This window comes from Triticum urartu, chromosome 2A (assembly GCF_056163025.1).
Source record: "Triticum urartu cultivar PI428250 chromosome 2A, HENAU_Tu73, whole genome shotgun sequence".
Taxonomy (NCBI): Eukaryota; Viridiplantae; Streptophyta; class Magnoliopsida; order Poales; family Poaceae; genus Triticum; species Triticum urartu.
This window is the reverse complement of record NC_141874.1, coordinates 72,151,820-72,172,635: the sequence shown is the minus strand read 5'-3', so window position 1 is coordinate 72,172,635 and position 20,816 is coordinate 72,151,820. Positions and strand designations below refer to the sequence as shown.

General features: G+C 47.4%; 2 protein-coding genes across 2 annotated transcripts; both read left to right on the top strand.

Annotated features, from left to right (window-relative positions):
• The first annotated feature begins 11,616 nt into the window (after positions 1–11,616).
• On the top strand, positions 11,617–12,997 carry LOC125541058 (uncharacterized). Its single transcript, XM_048704549.2, has 4 exons — positions 11,617–12,218; positions 12,319–12,416; positions 12,523–12,641; positions 12,710–12,997. The coding sequence occupies exons 1-4, from the start codon at positions 11,822–11,824 to the stop codon at positions 12,795–12,797; spliced, it is 702 nt and encodes a 233-aa protein (XP_048560506.2). The 5' UTR covers positions 11,617–11,821; the 3' UTR covers positions 12,798–12,997.
• A 3,204-nt stretch (positions 12,998–16,201) lies between these two features.
• Positions 16,202–17,271, top strand: LOC125541059 (uncharacterized). Its single transcript, XM_048704550.2, has 4 exons — positions 16,202–16,509; positions 16,608–16,705; positions 16,825–16,943; positions 17,034–17,271. The coding sequence occupies exons 1-4, from the start codon at positions 16,278–16,280 to the stop codon at positions 17,119–17,121; spliced, it is 537 nt and encodes a 178-aa protein (XP_048560507.1). The 5' UTR covers positions 16,202–16,277; the 3' UTR covers positions 17,122–17,271.
• Positions 17,272–20,816: the final 3,545 nt, after the last annotated feature.

Below are 20,816 nucleotides of genomic sequence, written 5' to 3'. Positions count from 1 at the left end.
TCTGCCACGAGCCTCAACATTCATCAGACCACATACATCTGTATGTATGATTTCCAACAAATCTATTGTTCTCTCCATAGTACCGAAGAACGGTGTTTTAGTCATCTTGCCCATGAGGCACGGTTCGCAAGTACCAAGTGATTCATAATCAAGTGGTTCCAAAAGTCCATCAGTATGGAGTTTCTTCATGCGCTTTACACCGATATGACCTAAACGGTAGTGCCACAAATAAGTTGCACTATCATTATCAACTCTGCATCTTCTGGCTTCAACATTATGAATATGTGTATCACTACTATCGAGATTCATCAAAAATAGACCACTCTTCAAGGGTGCATGACCATAAAAGATATTACTCATATAAATAGAACAACCATTATTCTCTAATTTAAGTGAATAACCGTCTCGCATCAAACAAGATCCAGATATAATGTTCATGCTCGCCGGCACCAAATAACAATTATTTAGGTCTAAAACTGATCCCGAAGGTAGATGTAGAGGTAGCGTGCCGACCGCGATCACATCGACTTTGGAACCATTTCCCACGCGCATCGTCACCTCGTCCTTGGCCAGTGTTTGCTTAATCCGTAGTCCCTGTTTCGAGTTGCGAATATTAGCAACGGAACCAGTATCAAATACCCAGGTGCTACTGCGAGCTCTAGTAAGGTACACATCAATAACATGTATATCACATATACCTTTGTTCACCTTGCCATCCTTCTTATCCGCCAAATACTTGGGGCAGTTCCGCTTCCAGTGACCAGTCTGCTTGCAGTAGAAGCACTCAGTTTCAGGCTTAGGTCCAGACTTGGGTTTTTTCTCCTGAGCAGCAACTTGCTTGCTGTTCTTCTTGAAGTTCCCCTTCTTCTTCCCTTTGCCCTTTTTCTTGAAACTAGCGGTCTTATTGACCATCAACACTTGATGCTATTTCTACCTCCGCAGCCTTTAGCATTGCGAAGAGCTCGGGAATCGTCTTATCCATCCCTTGCATGTTATAGTTCATCACGAAGCTCTTGTAGCTTGGTGGAAGTGATTGAAGAACTTTGTCAATGACACTATCAACAGGAAGATTAACTCCCAGTTGAGTCAAGTGATTATGATACCCAGACATTTTGAGTATATGTTCACTGACAGAACTATTCTCCTCCATCTTGCAGCTATAGAACTTATTGGGGACTTCATATCTATCAATTCGGGCATTTGCTTGAAATATTAACTTCAATTCCTGGAACATCTCATATGCTCCATGACGTTCAAAACATCGTTGAAGTCCCGATTCTAAGCCGTAAAGCATGGCACACTGAACTATTGAGTAGTCATCAGCTTTGCTTTGCCAGATGTTCATAACATCTGGTGTTGCTCCTGCAGCAGGCCTGGCACCCAGCGGTGCTTCCAGGACGTAATTCTTCTGTGCAGCAATGAGGATAATCCTCAAGTTACGGACCCAGTCCGTGTAATTGCTACCATCATCTTTCAACTTTGCTTTCTCAAGGAACGCATTAAAATTCAACGGAACAACAACACGGGCCATCTATCTACAATCAAACATAGACAAGCAAAATACTATCAGGTACTAAGTTCACGATAAATTTAAGTTCAATTAATCATATTACTTAAGAACTCCCACTTAGAAAGACATCCCTCTAATCTTCTAAGTGATCACGTGATCCAAATCAACTAAACCATAACCGATCATCACGTGAAATGGAGTAGCTTTCAATGGTGAACATTAATATGTTGATCATATCTACTATATGATTCACGCTCGAGCTTTCGGTCTCAGTGTTCTGAGGCCATATCTGCATATGCTAGGCTCGTCAAGTTTAACCTGAGTATTCTGCGTGTGCAAAAACTAGCTTGCACCCGTTGTAGATGGACGTAGAGCTTATCACACTCGATCATCACATGGTGTCTGGGCACGACGAACTTTGGCAACGGTGCATACTCAGGGAGAACACTTTTATCTTGAAATTTAGTGAGAGATCATCTTATAATGCTACCATCAATCAAAGCAAGATAAGATGCATAAAAGATAAACATCACATGCAATCAATATAAGTGATATGATATGGTCATCATCATCTTGTGCTTGTGATCTCCATCTCCGAAGCACCTTCATGACCACCATCGTCACCGGCGCGACACATTGATCTTCATCGTAGCATCATTGTTGTCTCGCCAATCTTATGCGTCCACGACTATCGCTACCGCTTAGTGATAAAGCAAAGCATTACAGAGCGATTGCATTGCATACAATAAAGCGACAACCATATGGCTCCTGCCAGTTGCCGATAACTCGGTTACAAAACATGATCATCTCATACAATAAAATTTAGCATCATGTATTGACCATATCACATCACAACATGCCCTGCAAAAACAACTTAGACGTCCTCTACTTTGTTGTTGCAAGTTTTACGTGGCTGCTACGGGCTTAGCAAGAACCGTTCTTACCTACGCATCAAAACCACAACGATAGTTTGTCAAGTTGATGCTGTTTTAACATTCGCAAGGACCGGGCGTAGCCACACTTGGTTCAACTAAAGTTGGAGAAACTGACACCCGCCAGCCACCTGTGTGCAAAGCACGTCGGTAGAACCAGTCTCGCGTAAGCGTACGTGTAATGTCGGTCCGGGCCGCTTCATCCGACAATACCGCCAAACCAAAGTATGACTTATATCGCCCACAACTCACTTGTGTTATACTCGTGCATGTAACATCAACGCATAAAACCTGGCTCGGATGCCACTGTTGGGGAACGTAGTAATTTCAAAAAAATTCCTACGCACACGCAAGATCATGGTGATGCATAGCAACGAGAGGGGAGAGTGTTGTCTACGTACCCTCGTAGACCGAAAGCGGAAGCGTTAGCACAACGCGGTTGATGTAGTCGTACGTCTTCACGATCCAACCGATCCAAGTACCGAACGCACGACACCTCCGAGTTCAGCACACGTTCAACTCGATGACGTCCCGCGAACTCCAATCGAGTAGAGCTTCACAGGAGAGTTCTGTCAGCACGACGGCGTGGTGACGATGATGATGTTCTACCGTCGCAGGGCTTCGCCTAAGCACCGCTACGATATGATCGAGGTGGATTATGGTGGAAGGGGGCACCGCACACAGCTAAGAGATCAAGAGATCAATTGTTGTGTCTATGGGGTGCCCCTGGCCACGTATATAAAGGAGTGGAGGAGGAGGGGGCCGACCAAGAGGAGGAGGCGCGCCCAAGGGGGGCAATCCTACTCCAAGTAGGTTTCCCCCCCTTTCCTATTCCAACTAGGAGAAGGGGGAAGGAGGAGGTGGAGAGAAGGAAGGAGAAGGGGGGCCGCGCCCCCTTCCCTTTCCCAATTCGGATTGGGGCAAGGGGGCTGCGCGCCACCTCCTGCTGCCTCTCCTCTTCCACTACTTTGGGCCCATGAGGCCCAATAACCCCCCGGTTCCGGTAACCCCCCGGTACTCCGGTATATATCCGATAACCCCCGGAACCATTCCGAAGTCCGAATATAGTCGTCCAATATATCGATCTTTACATCTCGACCATTTCGAAACTCCTCGTCATGTCCCTGATCTCATCCGGGACTCCAAACTCCTTCGGTACATCAAAACATATAAACTCATAATATAACTGTTATCGTAGCGTTAAGCGTGCGAACCCTACGGGTTTGAGAACTATGTAGACATGACCGAGACACGTCTAAGGTCAATAACTAATAGCGGAACCTGGATGCTCATATTGGCTCCTACATATTCTACGAAGATCTTTATCGGTCAGACCGCATAACAACATACGTTGTTCCCTTTGTCATCGGTATGTTACTTGCCCGAGATTCGATCGTCGGCATCTCAATACCTAGTTCAATCTCGTTACTGGCAAGTCTCTTTACTCGTTCCGTAATACATCATCTCGCAACTAACTCATTAGTTGCAATGCTTGCAAGGCTTAGGTGATGTGTATTACCGAGAGGGCCCAGAGATACCTCTCCGACAATCAGAGTGACAAATCCTAATCTCGAAATACGCCAAACCAACAAGTACCTTCGGAGACACCTGTAGAGCACCTTTATAATCACCCAGTTACGTTGTGACATTTGGTAGCACACAAAGTGTTCCTCCGGTAAACGGGAGTTGCATAATCTCATAGTCATAGGAACATGTATAAGTCATGAAGAAAGCAATAGCAACAAACTAAACGATCAAGTGCTAAGCTAACGGAATGGGTCAAGTCAATCACATCATTCTCCTAATGATGTGATCCTATTAATCAAATGAAAACTCATGTCTATGGTTAGGAAACATAACCATCTTCGATCAACGAGCTAGTCAGGTAGAGGCATACTAGTGACACTCTGTTTGTCTATGTATTCACACATGTATTATGTTTCCGGTTAATACAGTTCTAGCATGAATAATAAACATTTATCATGATATAAGGAAATAAATAATAACTTTATTATTGCCTCTAGGGCATATTTCCTTCACGAGGGGCCCACGAGGGTGGAGGGCGCGCCCCCCTACCTCGTGGCCTCCTCGAAGCTTCCCTTACGTGCACTTCAAGTCTTCTGGGCTTCTTTCCTTTAAAAAATGAGTTCCGTGAAGTTTCAGGTCAATTGGACTCCGTTTGATTTTCCTTTTCTTCGAAACCCTAAAACAAGGTAAAAACAGAAACTGGCACCGGGCTCTGGGTTAATAGGCTAGTCCCAAAAATCATATAAAATAGCATATAAATGCATATAAAACATCCAAGGTTGATAATATAATAGCATGGATCAATCAGAAATTATAGATACGTTGGAGACGTATCAATCACATGATATCCCATTGTCACCACAGATAAGCACGTGCAAGACATACATCAAGTGTTCTCAAATCCTTAAAGACTCAATCCGATAAGATAACTTCAAAGGGAAAATTCAATTCATCACAAGAGAGTAGAGGGGGAGAAACATCATAAGGTCCAACTATAATAGCAAAGCTCGCGATACATCAAGATCGTACCACCTCAAGAACACGAGAGAGAGAGAGAGATCAAACACATAGCTACTGGTACATACCCTTAGCCCCGAGGGAGAACTACTCCCTCCTCGTCATGGAGAGCACCGGGATGATGAAGATGGCCACCGGAGAGGGATTCCCCCCTCCGGCAGGGTGCCGGAACGGGTCTAGATTGGTTTTCGGTGGCTACGAAGGCTTCTGGCGGCGGAACTCCCGATCTATTCTGCTCCTCGATGTTTTTAGGGTATATGGACATATATAGGCAAAAGAAGTCAGTCAGGGGAGCCACGAGGGGCCCACGAGGGTGGGAGGCGCGCCCAGGGGGCAGGCGCGCCTCCCTGCCTCGTGGCCACCTCGAAGCTTCCTTGACTTCAACTCCAAGTCTCCTGGATCACGTTCGTTTCAAAGATCACGCTCCCGAAGGTTTCATTCCGTTTGGACTCCGTTTGATATTCCTTTTCTGCGGAACACTGAAACAAGGGAAAAAACAGAAACTGGCATTGGGCTCTGGGTTAATAGGTTAGTCTCAAAAATAATATAAAAGTGTTTAATAAAGCACGTAAACATCCAAAACAGATAATGTAATACCATGGAACAATAAAAAATTATAGATACATTGGAGACGTATCAACCCCCCGGGAAGTTATGGGCTTTAGTGGGCCTTAGGGGAGAGAGAGGGCCGCAACCAAGAGGTGGTGCCCCCCCCCAAGGGGAGTCCAAAAAGGACAAGGGGAGGGGGGCGCGGCCCCTCTTTCCCTCTCCCTCTCCCTCTCCTTCCTTCTTCTCCTAGTTGGACTAGGAAAGGGGGGAACATATTCCTACTTGGAGTAGGATCCCCCCTTGGGCGCGCCCCTTGTGGCCGGCCGGCCTCCTCCTCCCCTCCTTTATATACGGGGGAGGGGGGCACCCCATAGACACACAAGTTGATCTTCAGCCGTGTGCGGTGCCCCCCTCCACAGTTTTCCATCTCGATCATATTATCGTAGTGCTTAGGCGAAGCCCTGCGTCGGTAACTTCATCATCACCGTCACCACGCCGTCGTGCTGGCGAAACTCTCCCTCGGCCTCAGCTGGATCTAGAGTTTGAGGGACGTCACCGAGCTGAACGTGTGCAGATCGCGGAGGTGCCGTGCGTTCGGTACTTGATCGGTTGGATCACGAAGACGTTCGACTACATCAACCGCGTTACTAAACGCTTCCGCTTTCGATCTACAAGGGTACGTGGACACACTCTCCTCGCTCGTTGCTATGCTTCTCCTAGATAGATCTTGTGTGGTCGTAGGAATTTTTTTGAAATACTACGTTCCCCAACAACATGGGCATCAATGTGCGAGTAGTGCTTGATTGCCTCTGTTTCGTGAAACCAATAGTTAATGGACACCCCTTGTAAAGGTTATGACATCTCCTTTGATGGTGGCAAGTGGTGTAGTGTATGTGCATCACATGTCGCAACCAAAGACTTTTGATGGTTTTCTCATCCACGCGTGAGGATGAGAGGTTGATTATTTGTGGTTTTTTTCTAGATTATTATTTTTAAATGATTTACCTCCTGAACCGTGCGTTCAAATCACAAATCATTCGACCAACTTTTCACGTTGAGATCTTCAAAAGTTTATTACATGTTGATATGTTTTGACCAACTTTTTATTTCGAGCAAATATGTGTTTCTAGGGTGCACTAAATTGTGCTTCCCGGGGAAGCGCAACTATGCTTATAGCGGGGGATGAAGCACTAATGCGCTGGTGCCACTTGCAGGCGTATTGTGCTTCACGCAGAAGCACACTGGTGCTTCACACTTTCAAAAATCAAATAAATAGAGTGGAAAAGTAAAAAAAACATGAAAAAAAAAGAAAATTGAAAACTTGTCGTGATGCGGAAAGCATCCAACGCACAACACCTGGTGACGCGCTAGGGTGCACCATGTGGAGCATTTGGAGTGCTTCTACGCCTAAGAAAGTGTTTGCTGGGACACCCAGCCGGGGGTTAACCTCAACTAGTCGCTCCCTGTGTTTCTGGATTTAAGTTGGCCGTTGCTATGTTTGATTGCACAATTTTGGTCCGATTTTGTTAACAATCACACGGTGTACATGTTACAATAATCCACAATACAGTAGATATATGTAGATGTATTCGTCTATGAACGTCGAAATAGAAAACTTAAAACATAGTGTTGTGTGGAATAACAAGACGAAGCTGGTGGCCGAAGAAATTTTAAATGGTGGACCGTGCGCTATGAATTTGACAAAATGCGTCTAAAAAGCTTCAAACATAAATGGAATTAAAGATTTAAATATTAAAAGTCAATGAAACTAGGAGCCAATCGCCAAAATGAGATCACAATATCGATGTGCATCCTTTTTTGTAGAGCAGACCTTATCTTAAATCGAAGTATCATTGTATAGATTGGAATAGATTAAGTGAAATAGATTAATGAAGGTAAGCAAAACAAAAATATGTGCAAACCCTCATGTCCATCCCCACTGTCGGAGCCACCACGTGCACTCGTTGAAGCTTTTTTACGCTCGCTCGGGCCTTTGCTCGCTTGTTGCTCTCAGAGAAGGCAGAGGCCGGCTAGTGACATCTCCACAAGCAGAGGCCTTTCTTGCCCACTTGCATGCTTTAGGTATGTTTCCATCGATACATTGTAGCAAACCATCGAAAGTGAGGGAAATAGTGAAAATAACTATACACATACTGCAGCCTCTGTTCGTGATTCTTTTCCCAATTATCCATGATAGCCATGCAAATTATGTTTGCTTTCTCAAAAGTGATATTTTTCTGTCTTAGGCTTTGAGCGTTACTACGATGCCGCCACATCTATGCCCCTGTCGGCCCATGGGTGGAGCAGCCATGCCATGGCCCATGGATATGGGCTAGTTTTTTCTTTAATATGTTTTACTTTCTTTAGCTAATCAATTAATTGATTACCTCTTTTTTAGAATCTCGCAAGGCTTTATCGGCCATTGGATGTAATACATCCAGTCGCCATAATAAAGCCTTGTGAGATTTTAAAAAAGCTAATCAATTCATTAAGAAATTTGTCATCGCCGAAGCATTTCTATCCTGCTTCGCAAGAAAATTGTCATGTTTGTTACACCAATAAGAACATCTACAAAAAAAATATCCGAATCTTTAAATTTATTTATTATTTACTTTGAATTTACTGTTCATCAGGGAGCATATGCACCCGAGAGCCAAAAGGGTCCTCCCTTGAGAAATCTCCAAAAAGTAAGCTTACTGCTACTGCTATCCTAGAACTCAGCTACAATAGCACAACGATGATGGCATATAGAGCAGAGGGTCCAGAATCGAACAAACGGGGGAGAGGTACGAAGCCAGGTATCCTCCAAAAATCTATCTTTTTTCCCATTACCAACTACCTATCTATACCCAAGTTTGAGAGCTTTATCGACCCATCAGACACCATGCCAGAATTTTGATGGGTTTGAGCATCTACTGGCAAAGATATTTGGGATAGATTTAAGGTATTTTTCATCTACGATTCTCTTCCAAATCTAGCCCTCATCAGCAATGCATGTATCTTTTGACTCAGTTGCCTAACAAGCATAAATTGACATCCCTGAGATTAGGAATCTCTAGTCCACCATGTCTCTCTTAGCCATACAGACCGGGTGCTAAACACAATTTTCTATTACCCTCATAGTCACTCCAGAGACAATGAGCTAGTTGGGTATAGATCATGTCTAATGCCCATTTATAGGGAACTTAAAGAAAGATAGAAGATAAACAGGTATACTAACAAGACAAGATTTAGTGAAGGTAAGCCTAGTTGAATAAGACATGAGCTTCCCTCTTTAACCAGCCATGTTTTAAGAATCTTATCTATAATGGGTTGAATATCCTCCCTTCCAAGCTTATCAAAGTGTATGGGACCTACTAAATATTTAATGGGAAGCACATTTAGAGAGCACCCAAAAATCTTGGTGTGTAGAGCTATTCTCTCTTCACTAGTACCCAGAGTAATGAGCTCATCATACCAGAAACATTCTCAAAACAAACTAGGGTAGTCTTTGGGGAAATATCTAGTACTCCCATCCTTGGGGTGCTCCCTATGCTCCAACTTCAAATAAATAAATTTTAAATATTTCAATAAATTCTGGAAAAATATGCATGTTTACAAGGAATGTGACTATAACTCCTAAAAATTTCAGGTCCAAACTCTAAATGCACATTTGAGAAACAAAAAAGTCAAATCTAGCATGAATAGTGTCATAAAAAGACAAAAGCAACATTTGACACTATTTATATCTGAATTTGTCTTTTTTGTTTCTCAATGTACATTTCGAGTTTGGACCTGAAATTTTTAGGAGGTGCAGTCACATTTCTTTCTAACATTCAATTTTTTTTTCAGAATTTTTAAGACCTATAAAATTGATGTTTTAGATTTGGAGCATAGGAAGTACCCTAAGAATGGAGCACCTGACATTTCCCCGGTAGTCTTCATATTCTTGGCTGTGTCTAGACCATCTTCTACAAAAACGGACAGTAATTCTGCGTACTGAATGCAGATGACAACTCAAGAAATTAAACTAGAGCACAACCCTCTAAACAAATTATGTTGGGAAGCGTTAATGACCATTTTAGAATGCAGACAACTCAAGAAATTAAACTAGAGCACAACCCTCTAAACAAATTATGTTGGGAAGCGTTAATAACCATTTTAGAGAGAACATCAACTACCAGGTTGAAGAGCATGGGAGAAATTGGCTTTCAATCTCGTCGGCGTCAACAAATTTGTGAAACATGGCTCGAGAAACGGGTGAGGCTATTTGGTCTGCTAATATACATGTCCTTTGGGATACCTAACAAAGTAGTTTTTTTTCCTTAAAATACGCTAAAGAGTACAATAAAATTACACTTTTGTGCAAAAGACTTATGAGAATCTCCAGTAGATGATATAGATGCAAAAATAACCAACTTTTAAAACTCCCTCTCCAACTGATGATGCAAATGCAAAAAAAAACATCTCCGCGTTATGAAGATGTAAAATACAACACCTCAAAGATGCAAATTTGCATCTCCACCTCGAGAAAATGTGGCTATGGCTGACCCTGCCGCCTCCTCCGTCGCAACCGCCAACCCCGCCCGGGCCTTCGTCGGCGCGACCACTGTCCCCAATCCCGCCTCCGCCACCATACCGCCTCTGCCATGCCGCCGCCCTGGTTTTGCCCCGTCCCGGTTGGTCGCCGCCGCGGCTGCCGCCCCACTGCCAGATTCGGTCGCTCCACCGCCCCCGCCTCCAGTTCCGCCGCCGCTCCCCCGATGCCCGCCTCCAAATCGTCTGAATTGGTCGCTTCTCCACTGCCGAATCGCCGCTGCGCCACCGTATGATTTGAGCTCCCCCCGCCGCCCCGCCGTTACCAGATTCGAGCCGCACACCCGCCGCAGCGCCGCTACAGCTTTTCTGCTGCCAGACTCGACCTTCTCGCGTCGCACGGCCGTCGCCACGCCGTCCCGTCGTGATTAATTCGCCAGCGACCATTCGAGCTCCCGTCGCCGCATTCGACCTCCCGGCTCTCAGCGCTCGGCCGCCGGCACACCAGTTGCCACCGCTTGCTCCACCTGCACTGCTCCCGGCTCTCGGCGCTCAGTCGCCGACACACCAGTTGCCACCGCTTGCTCCACGTGCGCTGCTCCCGGCTCTCGGCGCTCGGTCGCCGACACACCAGTTGCCACCGCTTGCTCCACGTGCGCTGCTCCCGGCTCTCGGCGCTCGGCCGCCGACACACCAGTTGCCACCGCTTGCTCCACCTGCGCTGCTCCCGGCTCTCGGCGCTCGGCCGCCGACACACCAGTTGCCACCGCTTGCTCCACCTGCGCTGCTCCCGGCTCTCGGCGCTCGGCCGCCAGCGCTCATGCCGACTCGTTTTACATCTCCATTTGCATCATCTATTAGAGTTGCACTTTTACATCACCAATTTACATCATCAGTTGGAGTTGCCATTTTTTTTGAGATGTACTTTCTCCGTTCCTAAATATTGTCTTTCTAGAGATTTCAACAGGTGACTACATATGGAACAAAATGAGTGAATCTACACTCTAAAATATGTCCATATACATCCGTATGTGGTAATCTATTTGAAATCTCTAAAAAGATAAATATTTAAGAACGGAGGGAGTAAAATGCATTTTTGGAGCTATATTTTACATATTCTGTTTTACATCTTCAAATTTGCATCATCTATCGAAGATGCTTTAAACATAAAACAATTTTTAGAAAATGATAACAGGGAACGTTGAGGTCCCAGGGAACGTCCCCATAACCATTGGATCTGGATCACGCGGACGACATTAAAAAAAGTTACTGGCATTTTTCTAGGTTACATGTGGCAAATCTCATAAAAGTTGCCATGACGATTCGAGCGTTTGCTGAGAAAACGTTCCCAGGAAAGATATTGCGGTCCTAGATTATCTTCTTCTCAAAAGACGAAAGCGCCGCTCTCAGATTATCTTCCACCTCAACATGCATCTCGAGTGCATCACAAATCAACACGCACCAACGGAAAAGAAACGACCACCATGCCCCGATCCGTCGCTGCGGTCGCCGTCGACATCCAGCGGGCAATAATGAGAATTGAAAAGCAACAAAGCTGAACGGGCAGCCCTGGCAGCTCTCGCCGGTAACCGGCCACACGCAGCCGCGCCTCCGGCTTCACCGTCGTACGTGCCACTCGCACACCCACAATGCCGACTGACGAGTAAGCTATATATAGGCCTGCCCGCGGCCTTGAGCTACATCTGCAAACCACTTCAAACCAAGAAACCTCCTCTAGTCAGTTTTAATCCTCGCAACGTTCGATTGTCATATGATGGCGGAGACCAAGGCGGTGGCTGCTGCGGTGCCGGTGGAGGCGAGTCCGGTGGAGGTGGGGAGGAGCAGGACGGTGGCTGCTGCGGTGCCGGTGGAGGCGAGCACGGTGGAGGTGGAGGTGGGGAGGGGCAATACGGTGGCTGCTGCGGTCGAGACGAGTCCGGTGGAGGGGAGGAGCAAGACGGTGGCCGCTGCGGTGGAGGTGGAGGAGGGGAGGAGCAAGACGGTGGTGCTGGTTGCCGTGGACGACAGCGACGCAAGCTACCGCGCGCTCGAGTGGGCCGTGCGGCACGTGGCGGCGACGGCCGGCATGGCCGGCGCCGGAGCGGTGGAGCTCGTTGTCCTCCACGCCAAGCCGCCCACTTCCCTCGCCGTCAACATGGGCGGCCCCGGTGCGTTAGCCTCCTCTTTAATGCTTCATCGTTTCGTCCTCTGGTCTGGACCCGGACTGGAGCAAAGCTCTGTCGACTGAATTCTGGGGATTCGTTTCAGGCGTGCCCGGCGACGTGGTGGGGTTAGTGGAGGAGGACCTACGCAAGAAGGCCGAGGGCGTCGTCGGCAAGGCGCGCAGCCTCTGCGCCGCCAACTCGGTAACATAACATTGCTCCATGGACAGATATAAGAGTCAGTAACAGAGACGATCACACATTGCATGGCTGTACGTAACTCGTGCCGCTTGCTTATTCGAAACCGCAGGTGGAGGCTGTGGTGGACGTGGTCGACGGGGAGCCGAAGCACGTCCTGTGCGACGCCGTCGAGAAGCACCGCGCCGATCTGCTCGTCGTCGGCAGCCAGGGCTACGGCGCCATCAGGAGGTACGCGTTCACCGCGAGACTGAAACTAATGGTGACTGTCTCTTGTCTCAACTCCTCTTTTCTTGCAGGGCATTGCTTGGGAGCGTGAGCGACTACTGCGCACACCACGCCGACTGCTCTGTGGTGATTGTCAAGCAGCCCGGGTCCAAGAACTGACCGCCATTTCCGGTGTTGGATCGATCCTGCCCAGTTCCAGTGTTGGGATTGTGCTATTTGCGTGCCTACACAATGTATCCCTGCTTAATTATCTCTGCTCCAACGAGTTTGTACTCTCTTTTATTCACTCTGCATAATATTAGCAGTCAAGCTTTGTAAACTTTGATTAAATTTATATTAATAAATTAACATCTACAATACCCAATCAGCACATTAAATTCGCCATCGAAATACATTTTCACATTAAATAGACTTGCTTTTGTAAACATCTGTATTGCTTTCTACAAACTTAGTCAGGCTTTATATTGTTTGACTTACGACAAAGATAATATGCAAAGTAAATTACTCGCCAAAAAATGCTAAGTAAATAAAACCGAAAGCCATAGATGATGCTTTCAGTGTTCATCCTCCGATCCGATATCATCATCAATTTGCCCTTCTTCCAGAGACTTGCTATTCAATGATCCCTCTCCTTTGTTCCATTTTATGCAATCTTTTAGTTTCTAGTGGATCTGCTTTTTGCGTCTAACGTGTTGTCAGCTAGCGCAGTCGCTCGTCGGCACTACATTGAATAATTGCATCGACGTCTGTTCGTTATCTCTCCTATTATTTATACTTAAATAAATAACACGTAAAGTTCCGTCACTCATTCTGTTGAAAAACAGTACTATCCGTTCAAAAATGAAATATTTCATATTAGTGTTTACTTGCATAAGACAACTATATTTATGTTGAAAATAAACTTAGGCTAAAGATCTTGTTAAATAACTGCTTCATGCTTTTATTAGTGTTTACTTGCATAAGACAACTAAAAAATGATTGTTGTAGACTTAACAAAAATGGTATTCACTTAGCCTAAAAATCCACTACACTCTGTCGGGAAAATACAACAGTATCAGTTGAAAAATGGAATAGACACATTCCAACAATGCAAGAGAGTGGACAAAAATACCATAAACCCCATATGAAAATGTTGTTGATTCCAGAAAAATTGTACACATTGGTGTAGTTTTTTTAAAATCAACATTAGTGTAAAAATACAATAGATATTAATGCAAAATGCAATCAAGAAAAATGTTATTTCAGAGGAATCTTGCTGAAACCAACACAACGTGAGCACATGAGCTAAACCACTATCTAGGCTTCGGGCTCTGGGCTTTTCTCTCGATGGATTTACTCAAATGTTTCTAATAGGGGTGCTCAAACAACCTTCTTGACAAATCAAACCGAGTAGCGGACTATGGAGGTGTTTGCTTCCAGGGACTTTTTTGTGTAGGGACTAGAAAAAGTCCCTTTTAGAGACTTTTCTACCAAATGGGAGGGACTTTTTAGGGACTAAACTAGGTATTTGGGACTAAATGAAGAAGACTCTCAAGGAGAGTCTTTTTGGGACTTTTTGGGACTTTTCCAACAATGCCCCTCCATGCATCCATTGGCCCGCCACCCCATGGTGTTGTTTGATTGTTATTTTTCTATATACTAAAGGCAACATGGTCATTTATAACCTCTAGGAAGGGACTAGGGACTTTTTAGTCTTTGGAAAGAAACAAGGAGGAACTTCTTAGGGACTAGGGACTTTTTAGTTGGGACTAGAAAAAGTCCTAGGACTAGAGAACCAAACACCACCTATAACGGCAGGTGGGGGATGACTATTATAGCTGGAGCAATCCCGAGGGTGACATGACTATTTGGGGCCTCGAGGCCAGTCAATGGTCAAACCGACATGTTTCCAACGGTCATATTTCAAACGCACCTTTCAACTTTACTTGAGGAACAAGTAAAGTTGACTCCTCTACTAGAGCAATTCTCTCGCAACTGAGAAGAATATCATCTCTGGTTGGCAAGTAATTACTTTTCGCACGAAGAGATTTCTCTCAACTCACTTGGATATTTTTAGGTTAAGCATCATAAAGACCAAAGGCTTGAAACATCGATCCCCTCTTAAAAGTACAGTGGTCCTATGACTCAATAGAAGAAAATAAGACTATGAAGAAAATGCACATCTTCACTTCGTCTTCATTCTTCTTTGTTGTAGTCATTTTCTCTCGGATGCCTCGCGTACCAATTGCTTCGACTCAGCAACATTTTTTGGGAGTCATCTCCGACACGCAATCACTTCGATGGCAATCTCCTCGATTGCCTTAGCGTTCTTATTTGCTTCATAGATAATAGTCTTTTAAGTTTATAGAAAGCTCCTCTGAACTCTAGGGACTGGTTGTGTGCACTAGCAAACATATTAGCCCCTCGCTGTTTTCGTCCAACAGTCTTCAAAACTCTCGGAGCACTTGATTGCACCAATAGTTTGGAAGCCTTAATAACCATTTCAGAGCGAACATCAACTACCGGGTTGAAGAGCAGGGAGAAATTGGCTTTCAATCTCGTCAACGCCAACAATTATTTTTCCTGAAGTGGCAGGATTTCTACATTCATTAAGAAGAAAAGAGTTGCTCAGTTAATTAGGAAAACCCGAGCGAAAACCAAATTGTCTAGTTTATTATGGAAAACCAGGCTAAACCATCACAACCGCTAAGCAACACACACAAGATACCCCACGCACACCAGGCCTCGTTGAGACAGCATGCAGGCGTCATCGTCATCACTCCTCCGTTATAAAGCATCATCGGCATCCTTAAATCCTAAGCAAACGACTCCATCTTCGCCGTAGCCGATAGTCAACTCAACCCGCACCGCACTGTAGAGGCCATCTGAAGTGGTATGAAGATGCGCACGAGAACTCAGTCATTTGCAACCAGACAACGGAGCTCCGTCTATGAAGGAGAACTACGAAGGACAAACCAGACAGGCTCGTTCCCCGAAAGATTGGTTTCTCTTCATGAAGCTTATATCTACGCAATTTAGAAAATTACAATTTCATTTTCGATGAAGTTGTTATTTTCTACGATTGTAAAAGAGTACACTAATAAATTCCCTGCAAAAGAAAGAGTACACTAAAATTACACTTTTCAGCGGGAAACTTAGACATAAAGCAATTCTTCGATTACTTGGGATATAAGAAAACCAAAAATCTTCTCAACCCGCCAAAACAAAATACTCCTCTTCTTCTCACAAGACGAAGGTGCCGCTCTCAAATTCTCTTCTATCCCAAATCGCAACACGCATCTCGAGTGCATCTGAAATCAGCACGCATCGACGGAAAAATAAACGACCGCACCCATGCCATGCCCCCGAACCGTCGCTGCCGTCGCCGTCCCCATCCAAGCGGGCAGATGATGCGTGCGAAGTGAAAAGCAACAGAACTGAACTGAAACCGGGGGAGCCCTGCCGTCATCACCTCCCGCCGGTAACCGGCCACACGCAACCGCGCCTCCGGTTTCGCCACCGTACGTGCCACTCTCACACCTCCAATGCCGATTGACAAGTGAGCTATATATAGGCCTAGCCCGCGGCATTGAGCTATAACCACTTCAACCAAGAAACCTTCTCTAATCAGTTTCAGTCCTCGCGTCCTTCGATTGTTACATGATGGCGGAGACCAAGGCGGTGGCGTCTGCGGCGGCTCCGGCGGAGGAGGGGAGGAGCAAGACGGTGGTGCTGGTCGCCGTGGACGACAGCGACCACAGCTACCGCGCGCTCGAGTGGGCCGTGCGCCACGTGGCGGCGACGGCCGGCGTGCCCGGCGCCCGGGCGGTGGAGCTCGTCGTCGTCCACGCCAAGCCGTCCCCTTCCCCCGTGGTCACCATGGGCGGCCCCGGTGCGTTGTTAGTTAACCTCCTCTTCTTTAATGCTTCATCGTTTTGTCGTCCGGAGTCGGAGCGAGCTCTGACTGAATTCTCTGTGGATCCGTTTCAGGCGTGTCCGGCGACGTGGTGAGGTTAGTGGAGGCGGACCTGCGCAAGAAGGCCGACGGCGTCGTGGACAGGGCGCGCCGCCTCTGCGTCGCCAACTCGGTAACATCCGCGACCAACAACAACTCCGCTCGTCGCTCGTCGCATTGCCCCATGGACAGACATACAGACGATCACACATTGGATATCTGTAACCTGTTGCTGCTTGTCCGAAACCGCAGGTGCAGGGCGTGGTGGAGGTGGTCGACGGGGAGCCGCGGCACGTCCTGTGCAACGCCGTCGAGAAGCACCACGCCGATCTGCTCGTCGTCGGCAGTCACGGCTACGGCGCCATCAAGAGGTTCTTGATTTTCTCCTGCAGTGTGCGCTTTCACCGCGAGACCGAACCTAATGGTGATGGACTTTTTGTCTGAACTCCTCTTTCTCGCAGGGCATTGCTCGGGAGCGTGAGCGACTACTGCGCCCACCATGCGCACTGCTCTGTGATGATAGTGAAGCAGCCCAAGCCCAAGAACTGATTGCCATTCCCGGTGTTCGATCGATGGTGCCCAGTTCCAGTGTTGGGATTGGGCCATTTTCGTGCCTACAAATGTATCCCAACTTTTTTGTTTGTTTGTTTTGCGGTTGAATGTATCCCTACTTAATTATTACTCCAACGTTTGTACTTTGTAGTACTCCCTTTCTTATTTTCTCTGCATATTACCAGTCAAGCTGTGTAAACTTTTGATCAAATTGATAGAAAAAAGTTATTAACATCTGCAACAATAAACCAGTATGTCAAATTCATCGTTGAAATACATTTTCACATTATATATGCTTGTTTTTGTAAACATTCGCATTGTTTTTATACAATTCGACTCACAACAGAGCTAATGTGCAATGAAAATGGAAAGAATGAACTGCTCCACCCATGAAGGTCCTCTCCCTCCCGACCTAGCCTCTCCCTCCCGCGCCGCCCCCGCGCGGTGGCGGGGAGGGCTTCCGGTGCGGCCGCCCCCGAGTTCTCCCTCCTCCCTCCTCCTCCCTGCCGCCGTCAGAGGGCTAGGCCGGGCAAAGCTCGCCCGGGCCGGCGGCGGCGAGGTCTTTTGGTTCCCCCGCATACAGATGAGTGGCGCGGGCCCTTCTCTTTTGCTGCGGGCACGGCGCGGGTGCCAGGCGCCGCGGCGCGACGTCGCCTGGCGTGCTGATGGCGCTGGGTGGGGGCCGCGTGGCCGATGTCGCGACTAGTGGTGGTCGCGTGGGGCCCAGCTGTGGCAGCGGATCTGGCGCGACGGGGCTCCTGCGGCGAGGGCTGCGGGCGGCGCGACCCGACGGCCCTAGGCATCGGGCGGCGGCTGCTGCCAGCAAGGAGACCGGCGCAACATCGGCTTGGTGGCGGTGGTGGCGGCGCGGGTTGGGGCACTGGCCCGGCGTGGCTGCTGCTCCGGCTGTGGGCGGTGGCGACGAGGCGGCTCAGCCCTCTGGTGGAGGCTTCCATTCGTCGCGTGACACCACGGCGGCTCGGCGGGTTGCATGCGGCGACGGCTGGATTTCTGGCGTCCGTTCGTTTGTAGGCGGCCTGGTTCGACCTTCGAGCCATCTTCGCGGCGTCCGGCCGCTATCTTCGTCAAAGGGCTGGCCCTCCCCCGCTGCGGTCCATCACTTGTCTCGCACCTGGCAGCAGAACCGAGCTCGTCTCGCGCCCGGCAGCAGGACTGATCTCGTCTCGCACCCGGCAGCAGGACCGAGCTCGTCTCGCGCCCGACAGCAGGACCATGCTCGTCTCGCGCCCGACAGCAGGACCGAGCTCGTCTCGCGCCCGGTGCCGCAGAACGGGTCGATGAAGGCCAAGTTTGGCCGGCCTATTGGGTCTCGTCACTGGGGGTCGTCCATGTGCTTTGGTTGGGGTAGCGGCGGATCTCGGGTGAGGTGGTGTCAAGGTCTTTGATGCCAGGGCGGCGGCCCTGGTGGTGGTTCTGCGGTGCTCATGGGTAAAGCCCGTGGCTTGGTGCTGCCCGGTTGCCACGACCGTGTGGGCGGCGTGGTAGCCGGGGTGTGGCGTTCGGTGGCGGTGAGTGGTGGTCGGGGTGAAAACCTGCTCTATCTTCGGACGGACCGGCGGCGGTGAAACTCGTTCCCTTCTTGAAAGCGTCGCCGTGGCTCTCATTGTCCGTCGTGGTGCTCTAGGAGAAACTCTGATCCTCGGATCAGACGGTGACGACGCTCTAGTGTCGTTTCCTTCATGAAGGCGCCGCCTTGAAGCCCACGGTTCGTCATATGTAGTGCTTGGGTTGGTGTTGCTGCGCTGAACGCTTATGAATCCTGCCTTGGGTGCGTGTGTGCGTGTGTTGTGAGCAGGGGCGGAGCTAGGGGGGACGAGCAGGGGCCTGCCCCCCCCCCCCCAACGATCGACAATTTTAATAGGAGTGACGAATAATTACCAACGAGATTAAATCAATATACGTACTCGGTCTCCCCCTATACTCGAATCTTGGCTCCGCCACTGATTGTGAGGGTGTGCACTTATATCGAATGTTGTTGATCATTGCTTTATATATAAAACGGGACGGAAACTTTTTTCATAAAACAGAAAGAATACCATCGATGCCATACATGATGGGGGGACCATTCAATCATCCTTCTATTTTGTTGCCCATTTTACGTCTTCTTTAAGTTTCTAGTGGATCTGCTTTGTGGATCAAATGCGTTCTCAGCGGGCGATTTGATTTTCAGCCACTACTTACTTTGGACTTTGACAATTTGCCACTGCTTAGGTTGTAATTGATCTTTTGCCACTCTTTTTGTTTGCCATTTATTTTTTTGCCACTTTTCAACACAAAAACAATAATTCCAAATGATATACATATTACCTGCACAATGCAGTGGACAAGTATACCCTTATGTGCCTATTTGGCATGAACTCAGACGCACGCGAAGAACTCAATCCCATCCCTTGTAAGCACGGCAGTAGACGTCGACGCTCCTCTACGAGCAGCGGACAAGGCCAGCGCCAGCTAGCTGATGGGCAACAACGGAGAGCAGCAGCAAAGACAGCAGCGCCCAGGTCCATGCGAAGGCTAAACACGACGGAACCTAAGTGGAGCCGGGCAGCAGCGAGCGCCTCCACCGCGTCTTCCACTGACCATGAGTAAGCACTAAGCAGCAGCAACACACAGGGCCACAAACAACAGCGGCACGGCAGTACGGGCCGGCAAGAAGAGCAGCAGCGGAAAAATAGAGCAACGACAGCGCACGAGCATGCGGGACCGGCGGCGGCAAGCAGCAGCACCTGCGTCATGTCGGACGGCGGGCTGAGAGAGAGAGAGAGAGAGAGAGAGAGAGAGAGAGAGAGAGAGAGAGAGAAGAGAGCCGCCGTCGAGGACCACGGGGAATCCCTGGGACGAACCGCCGCCGTCTTCCGTGGAGCACCAGTAGTGATAGACGGGAGACAGATGGGGAACGAGGGAGGAGACGAGCTCATCTCCTGGGTGAATCGAATCGGCAGGGGCACTCTGGTGATTTCCACGTGGGTCCCACACTCTGGTAATTTGCAAACTAAGCAGTGGCAAATAAGCAAATACAAAATAATGAGTGGCTAATCGTCAAAGGGCAAAGTAACTAGTGGCGAAAAATTAAAAATCCCGTTCTCAGCTAGAGCATTCGCTCGTGGGCATTACATTGAATAATTGCTTCCACGTCTATTCATTATCTCTCCTACTCTCTCTGTAAATTAATATAAGATGTTTTAGATTACTATTTATACTCAAATGAATAACACGTAAAGCATCATACATTTTGTTGAAAAAATACAGCAGTACCAGTTCAAAAATGAAATATTTTGTATTAGTGTTTACTTGCATAAGACAACTAATCTTTGCTATTGAGAAAAAAGTTAGGTAAAAATCTTATGAAATAACTGCTTCATGTTTTTTATTAGCGCTTGCTTGCACAAGACAACTGAAAAAAGATTGTTGCAGACTTAACAAAAATGGCATTCGCTTAGCCTAAAAATCTACTACACTCTGCCTAGAAAATACAATAGTATCGGTTCAAAAATGGAATAGATACATTCCAACAATGCAAGAGAGCCGGACAAAAATATTGTAAACCCAATATGAAAATGTAGTTGATTCTAGAAAAATTGTATATATTGGTTAGTTTTTTTTTTCAGTTCCGTGCTAGTGTAAAATCATAATGGATACTAATGCAAAACGCAATCAAGAAAAAGGTTAAT

Excerpts from the sequence above, each read along its gene's own strand:
- LOC125541059 (XM_048704550.2), top strand. The coding sequence starts at position 16,278 with ATGATGGCGGAGACCAAGGCGGTGGCGTCTGCGGCGGCTCCGGCGGAG. Across the intron at positions 16,706-16,824 it reads GCCTCTGCGTCGCCAACTCG|GTGCAGGGCGTGGTGGAGGT; the intron begins GTAACATCCGCG and ends CCGAAACCGCAG. Across the intron at positions 16,944-17,033 it reads GGCTACGGCGCCATCAAGAG|GGCATTGCTCGGGAGCGTGA; the intron begins GTTCTTGATTTT and ends TCTTTCTCGCAG.
- LOC125541058 (XM_048704549.2), top strand. The coding sequence starts at position 11,822 with ATGATGGCGGAGACCAAGGCGGTGGCTGCTGCGGTGCCGGTGGAGGCG. Across the intron at positions 12,417-12,522 it reads GCCTCTGCGCCGCCAACTCG|GTGGAGGCTGTGGTGGACGT; the intron begins GTAACATAACAT and ends TCGAAACCGCAG. Across the intron at positions 12,642-12,709 it reads GGCTACGGCGCCATCAGGAG|GGCATTGCTTGGGAGCGTGA; the intron begins GTACGCGTTCAC and ends CTTTTCTTGCAG.